This window comes from Bidens hawaiensis, unplaced genomic scaffold (assembly GCF_021521415.1).
Source record: "Bidens hawaiensis isolate Kalapana, Puna unplaced genomic scaffold, B.hawaiensis_p1.1 tig00023414_1, whole genome shotgun sequence".
Classification (NCBI taxonomy): Eukaryota; Viridiplantae; Streptophyta; class Magnoliopsida; order Asterales; family Asteraceae; genus Bidens; species Bidens hawaiensis.
Window position 1 is genome coordinate 181112 of NW_027493675.1, and position 8359 is coordinate 189470.

The following is an 8359-nucleotide window of genomic DNA, read 5'->3' on the forward strand; positions in this document are numbered from 1 at the left end:
TTACACCAACGCTCGTCAAATAAAATCTTAAAGTCCGAATAATTTCCAAAATTACTTAGATGAAAGGTATCATACATGTGAGCTTATGCTAGACACGTTAAATTTAATCAAGGGAATTAACATGAAAAAAAAATAGTTTTAGGTTTTGTACGGATAACATCCATATTAGTGGAGTGTCACACAAAACAAGCATTGTATCATCCGTCAAAGCCGAAAAAGTTGTACAAAACACTTAGTGGTAATGTTTTAAGCGATCCCTAATAATATTTTCGATTTTTACAAACGAATAGTATGTTTTTATAAATTTATACAAAAATACCCGAAAAACATTTGATTTCGCACTGTTTGTCATACCCGATATACTTTTTACGCCAAAAACCGAACCCGAAATAAATTTGAACTCGGAATTTCACGTTCAGGCACGTAAATCGAGAAAAGTGAGCCAAATGGGCCCAAAAGGGGGCTCAACAAACCCAGCCCGCCAAAGTTGACTAAAAACCCTTTTTATTATATTAATTTGTTTTATTTATTTAAACAAGTTAAGATATTTTAGAACTCATTTTTTCTAGAACTTCTTCATCAATTAGCTGTTGTGTTTTCACACCATAGCAAAACCCTAAGGACCTTTACCTAGCTTACTTAGAAGCACAAGAACCCAGAAACTTGTATAAGGAAAGCGAAAACAAACGAAAACCGCAAAGGGACTAAGAGATAGCAAGGGAAACGAACCCCGAGCTGATATTGCCCAGAGTACCTACAAAACCTTGAGTTTCATGGCCCCACTTTTCAAACTGTTTACGAACTTTTGGGTGAGAAGCATGTGTATGTACGCTATCTATCTAAAAACGGTTCAGGATATAAATTATTTGAACCTTCATATATGAAAAGTCCCTACAAACATAATGATTAACTACGTGCTAATGAAAGGTGAATTGTATTATTTATTTTTAAATTAAATGGAGATACTACGAATGCCAAAACATAATAAAATTACACGTGACAACCTGTTCATACAAATACGCTATGTAATGTTAAACACAGTAGGTTGGAGAATAATGTGGTCTGTAATGGCCATGGGAATAACGTGGTCTATGATGGCCATGGGAATAACATGGTCTGTAATGGCCATGGGAATAACGTGGTCTGTGATGGCCATGAGGATAGCGTGGTCTGTGACGGCCATGAGAATAACGTGGGCAGTGGAGGCCATGAGGCTATTGTAGGCGGAAGGGGGGCCACAGTGATTAATGATACGTGGAAAATACTATACGTGTATATACATACTATGTGGATAGGCGTAGGAAATACTACAGCATAGGAAATACTTGCTATATATATAAATATATATATATACACACACACTGTGCAGTGGTTGATTTATGTGGAACCATTGTGGGCGGAAGGGGGGCACAGTGGTTGATGTCACGCGGAACCATTGTGGGCAGAAGGGGAGCCATAGTGGTTGATTTTCGTGGAAAATAAAGACATGTAGTACAAACAAACAGTCATGATTCTATAGTAATTTCAAACCTATATCATAAACTTACACAAATACATACGTACATATAAAGATACCGATGTATCTATATACAAATGTAAATACATTTTTCATACGCGCGTACATATAAACTATAACTGTGTGGTACACAGAACTAATTTCGTTAAAACTTATGAAACTCACCAACTATTCATAGTTGACATGTTTTTAACTTGCTTTTCAGGTATTTAGAAAAGTGAAGTAGATTGAGTATGTGCTACGTGTTTGGATTGTGATCGAGGCCGTGTGAACTTATTCGAGTTAGAAATGAAGTAGTTGAACAACTAGTTTCAATTGTATCACCTAGTTTATAAAAGATGTTAGAACAATGTAATATATTGTAAATTAGTTAGTAATGTTTCTTTATGAACAATGTATTTGATACCGGGTGTGTCTATTACATTACCGTTTTACGCTTTCACATGTCTCTTAACAGGGTGTGACATCTTTTATCATGGGAATTTCCAGCTTCCCAATACTACTTTCGTCCGCAATGTGTTATTGACGTACGGTTTGCATATTACCTAGGTTCACCCTTGATATAACGTTTAATATATATAAATCCCGTGTACATTTTATTTAATATTTTATTAGTTTTGTTCGGTTTCTTGCAAGATTTGTATACTACTAACATGATTTTGTAATTTAGGTTCTAGGTTTTAATTGTGGTGAAATGAGAGTGAAAAATGAGCGAAAAAGAGCTGAACCGGAGAACCGGACCATCAGGAAACGAACCGGACTAGACCAGGAGAGAATCAGACCGGTCCCCCCCCCCAACCATTTACATGCCGGAGCCCCGCGTGACAGGGAGGCCAAGGCCCGCCGCGCGGCGCGTTGGGCTGCTTCCAGAATGTTCTTTGACGAATTTTAAGGTTTAGACTTGTTAATGCCTAAAGACCCCCAATCTCAACCTTAATCATACCCTTCGAACCAGAGCCGAACTTCGAGTTTCTCGGAGCTTAAGATTGCAATATTTGGCGGGTTTGAAGGCAAGGAATCAGCCGGCGAAGTGCTTATCATCCAAGGACGAAGACCACGGGTTTTATCACTTTTAATTTTCCGTTCTTATTTATTTTCGCCATGAATTCCTTTATTATTGTTTTGTTGTATTTTATGATGCTAGGCTAAACATTATAGATTTCCTAGGCATATGATGAACCTATTTTGACGTTGTGATTTGATTTGGGATTTATTTATCGTTATGGTTTTATGATTTAGTAATAGGTTTAATCATATTAAATTGATGCATATGGATATTTAGGATTGTTTGATTGATTGTTATTATTCCATAGTTGACTTGATTATTGTTTGTGATTATGATAGGTTGCTATTAAGTCATCTATTTTGTGTTTTTAACTATTTTATGATTGACATGCATTGAGATCATAGGAATAATAATTATTAATTAATTAAACCTAAGTGTGCTACTAACCTAAAATCTATAAAGTGCTAGGTTATTGATAGATCAATTAAATATACTAAATTACCTTTGATTTCCGCGCTATAAGGTAGGATTTCACATAAAGGAACTAAGTCATAATTAATTAGGTGACCATAAGGAAACTTGATTTTTAATACTTATGTGCATTAAAACTAATTAGAAACCCATAGGTGTCTCTTGAGAAGGGTCAGGGGTCCTATTCGGGTTTTCTCTTAAGTGTCTATTTTACGATCCCAGTCCAGAACTAAATATTTTCCCTGTTAATTAATAACTGAAATTTAGGAGATTCTAACCTAGGTAGTTTTCTCATCATCATCTGATTTAATCAAACTTGTGTTTTCGTTTATTTTACTTGTTTTTCTTAATTAGTTTTTAATTTAGTATTTTAAACAACCCCCCCTCCCTTTAACAAACAAATAGTCGTGTCAGTATTAGTTGAGTCTAATTAGCTAGTTTACGTAATTTAAAGAGTCTTTTGGGTTTGATATCTAGACTTACTTAGTTGTACTAGAGTCGAACAGTTCACTTGCCGGTTAGTAGTTTTAGTTAAGTTAAGAGTCTAGAATTTATTACTTAGTGTCTAGTTTAGCGTGTTTTTATATAACTACTTTTAGCACATCAACCCTCTTGGTATGATGCGTTTGCGTCACTTCGAGTTCTTCTATCGCAGTTAGCTTATCAATCCGACTATCGATAAATTAAGTTTTCTATAAACTTCAGACCAAGGGGGTTGGTTCAGATTCCACCCCCGTGATCAGGAGGTGACTTTTGTTGTGGAGGCTCTGCGGAGCCTTTATGAGTGGAAACATAAATTTTTCTATATTCGCACAGACACCATCCCCATTCCAATGAACTACTATGTCCCTACCCTGCCTATTGAAGATGAGTCCCCAGAAGGTTATCATGGCCAGTTTTGGTACAAGACTTAAACTACCCGCGAGACACCACTTGTTTTCATCCATAATTATGCCCTTGTTGCTACTAGCATGAGCCGAATTTGATACCATCCTCACAAGACTCCATATTATGGCCGTGATGGCATGTGTAAGTTTGTTGTGTATTTTCGTCTTTATTTCATTCATCTGGTCCTTTAAGTTGAGTTCCGTGTGTTTTATTGGGATGGGGAGTGTTTTGCTATCCCTTGTTTCGGATGGTCCTGGTTCTATGTATCGCTGGGATTTGTTGGCTGGTGAGCCTCGTATCCTTGATAAGACTCGTGAACGTTTTGTCTTTCCTCTAGTTGGCGCTGAGCACGCTGGTGCGCATACTCTCCACCTCGCCCTTTCTATGCTTTTACTACGGATGGCGTGCAGGTGATACTTTCGACTAGTGAAGAGTCTCAGGAATCACCACGCCCTTCCTTAAGTTCTGATGATCTTGATCTTACAGGTACCGACCTTGAAACAGTTGTTGACCTTACTCGTTCTTCTGGCAAGAAGGTCGTTCCTAAGAAGAAAAACTTCTGGAGACGTTGCTAGTTCATCCTGCTCGTGAAATTGTTAAAACTTTTGTGGAACATGTTGCTTCTGAAGGTTCGCTCAATCTTGATCTTCTTTCCCCCATTCGAAAGAAGGCTAGGCTAAGCGAGAAGCTCACCCAAAAGTTATCCTCCTCCACAGGTATCTCTCACAGTTTTGGTTTTTGTAGAATATTTGAGAATTAAATATACTGGCGGGCTGTCTAGTGGTCGTGTGATTAAAGACCTGTCCCGTCTCCTCGTCATTCTCCTCCTCCTTCTGCTTTCGAGAAAAGTAAGTCTATCAAGTTTCCTTCCCAATCTCTTTCTCCTATGAAGGATGCGGGAGGTGATGATGATGACTTTGAGGAGCTCGTCCAAGATGTTGCTCTTGAGACTCGTATGATTGTTGATCGTCCGCCTACACCACCTTCCATGGACTCTCCAGATCCTTTCACTGCTATTCAAGGTGGTCCTGGTGTTATTGATAGGAGTGGTGGTGGTGGTGGTGAGATGGTGGAGTTCGTGGTGTTGGTGGAAGTGGTAGTGGTGGTGGTGGTGGAAGTGGTGGTGTTCTGTTCTTTGGCTCACCGCCTCATGATGACAGTGAGTACTTCATTCCTTTTTGGAATATTACTCCACAGTCTCGGTTCCAAGATCTTGGAGTTTTTCATGGTTTCTTAAGCCATTGTTTTCCTCTCGCTGAGCTTGACTATCAGCGTGAGCGTGCCCGTGGTAACCTTTATGATGACTACGTTCGGGGCACTGGTCGTTCCCTTTCCGCAGCTCCATGACATCTGAACAGGAAAAATTGTTGAAGGTAGCCGAAGATCATTGCAAGGAAGCTTGCAAATACCGAGTGGAACCTCGCCACTACTCGCTAAGAATTGGCTTATGGGCTTGCCCGACACTCTGAGGCTAACTGCCATTGGGAAGAGGCGTGTCAACGTGATAACGTCAAGCTAAAGGGTACTCGAGAACATGCGTAGGAGGTTGAGGCCGAATTGGAAACCACCAATGCTGCCCTTGTTGCATTGAAAGAACAAGTGGCGGCTCATGATATTGTTGTGAATGAGAAGGACTCCTTTATTTTCGACCTCACTCAGTCTTTGACTGGCCGGGATGAGGTCATTCAAAAGAAATACGCTGAGCTCATCCATTTGAAGTCTGAAGTTCAAAGTTTGAGGAACAATGTTACTGCCAGGACTGCCCAAATAGAAAAACTAGAGAAAGACAATGCCGTCCTTCAGGCCTGCATCAACGGTCAGTCTGATGAGCTCCGCATGAGTGATCTTCTTGTTGAGGCCCTTCAGGCAAAGCAAAATTTGTTTATTACTTTGGTCTCTCTTCACTTTATTGTTATCTCTTCTTAGATTGTTGACTGTGTGAAGGATGGCCCTGATCTCATCGACTACATTGCCGAACTGCTAGCGGCTGCTCATGAGTCTGGCCGCAAAGCCGGCTTCCATGAAGCGCACCAACTAGCTGCTGCTGATCGTCACCTTACTGACTTCCCTCTGCATGATATTGGCAATGATTAGATTTACCAAGATCTGCAGGCAAGGTATGACAACTCGTCGTTCGGAGTTGTTAGAACCGTTGCCAAGTTGTCCAAGAAGTCTGATGGGGTGGATTGTTTGAAGACCGCCTTTGCAGGAGCCGAGTCAGCTCCTGGTTCAACCAACGAGCCTTCTTCTAGCGGTCACGGTGACGGTGAAGGCAATGATGGGGGTGATAATGAAGAGGTGTATGAAGAGGAGGAAGTGGATTATGATTAGGTAATTTTGTGCTTATGATGTTCGCGACTGTCTTTTGATTTTTACATTTTGTGCTGAGGAGCTTGATGCTCCGCATATGATGTAGTTAAATAACATTATTGTAGTTGCGTTGCGTTCCATGTTAGCGGGATTAATGTCCTATCCAATTTTTCCAAGGAATAAGCCCCTTTGCCCAGTACTTGGTAAATTTTGTAAGGTACTTCCCATTTGAGGCTAATTTTCTTGGGGGATTCCGCATTGGATGCTTCTCTGTTACGGAACACATATTCTCCCATTCTGAACGTGCGCTCTTTAACTCTACTATTGTAATATTTTTTGATTTGGCGTTTGTATTGTTCTTCTTTTATTGCTGCCAACTCTCTCCTTTCTTCTAGCTGGTCTAAGTTTAAGCGTAGCTCTATTTCATTGCCTTCTTCCACCAGTAGCACCCTCGCGGATGGCAGCCCGATTTCTGAGGGTATCATTGCTTCGGTCCCGTATGTCAGACTGAACGGGGTTTCCTCATGACTTGTCTTCTTTAGGGTCCGGAATGCCAATAAACGATGTGGTAACTCCTGTACCCACCTAACCCACCCAGATCGTTTAAGCCCCAACCTTTACTTGATCCCATCTAGGATGCTTCGGTTGGCTCTCTCTACTTGTCTGTTACCTTGCTGATGTGCCACAGATGTGAACACCTATTTGACTTGCAACTCCGCTAACCATTCTTGAAGTTTCTTATCGGAAAACTGGATGCCATTATTAATGACCACCGTTTGGGGTAACCCGAATCGACATATGATACTTTCCCAATTGAATTTTTTTATGGTAATGGTGCTGATGGATGCTAGCTGCTTGGCCTCATCCCATTATGTGAAGTAATCGATTGGCCCATGATGTCAATGGCCGACTTCTGGAATGGCTATGCGGACGAGACTGGGATCAGATTGCTCTTAGGGCGAAGGGTGTTGGGCGTGTGTCGCTGGCATGAGTCACATTTCCTTAATTCTTTAACGGCATCTACATGCATTCCAGTCCAATAATATTCAGCGTTTGTTATCTTGGCTACCACCATTCTTGGCCCGACATGTAGTCAGCATATACCCTCGTGGATTTCTCTAATCAAGTAGCTGGCGTCCTCCGCTTTAACACAACGGAGAAGCGGAGCAAGGAAAGACCTCCTGTATAGGATCCCATCCATGAGTTGGTGTTGCAAGGCCTTATGCATTATCTTTTGAGCCTCTGCTTTATTCTGCGGAGGATTCCTTCCGCCAGATAATCCTTGATGGGGGTCATCCATGTTTCTTCTCGGGTTTGCGTGACGCACACCTATCATGGTGGAACTGAGGGTTCTGTCAATATATGTTTCCACCCTTACTTCTTTCGCTAGGTGTTCAAAGCTCGTTGCTTCTAGTTTTTCTTAATGTGTCTATGGACTTGTTTTCACTTCTCTTAATATGGATGACTTGGCAATACGTGAAGCTTTTAGTCATTTGTCTAGCTTGTTCCAAGTATGATGACACGATTTCGTCTTTCGTCTCATACGCTCCAATGACTTGGCTAGCAATTAGCATCGAGTCCACCCTAGCTTCAATGTGTTGTGCAACAAATTTCTTGGCTATGCGCAAGCCTGCTAATAAGGCTTCATGGTTCGTTTCATTATTGGTGCTTTTAAAGTCTAGGCGGATGGCATATGCGAACTCTTGTTTGCTCAGGCATACTAATTTCAAGCCAGCTCCTGATCTTTTGGATGCTCCATCTATGAATAACGTCCACCTTTCACTTTCGTCCAATGCTTTTGGCGGTTCTTCTTCCGCTTTACACTCTTCCTCTTTATCTCTCGGTACTTCCGCAATGAAGTCTCCTAATACTTGGCCTTTAATTGCTAGTCTAGGCTTGTATTGCAGGGTGTGTTCTCCTAACTCAATGGCCCACTTTGCTAATATACCTGAGAGTTCTGGTCTGCGGGGTACATTCTGTATCTTGTAATTGGTTAACACGTTGATCAGGTGGCCGTGGAAATATCTGCGGAGTATTCTTGAAGCATATATCAATGCTAAAACTAGCCTTTTCATTGTAGAGTACCTGGTTTCAGCGTCCGTTAGGGTTCTGCTAATGTAATAGATTGGCGTTTGGAATTTCTTCCGATCCAATAGCAGAACCGCACC

General features: G+C 41.0%; 1 protein-coding gene across 1 annotated transcript; it reads right to left on the bottom strand.

Moving 5' to 3' along the window:
* Positions 1–6307: 6307 nt before the first annotated feature.
* Positions 6308–6917, bottom strand: LOC143567500 (uncharacterized). The gene is made up of 2 exons (XM_077053904.1): positions 6862–6917; positions 6308–6776 (listed from the first exon to the last, which is right to left on the bottom strand). Exons 1-2 carry the CDS (start codon positions 6915–6917, stop codon positions 6308–6310), a joined length of 525 nt encoding a protein of 174 aa, XP_076910019.1.
* Between the last annotated feature and the right edge of the window lie 1442 nt (positions 6918–8359).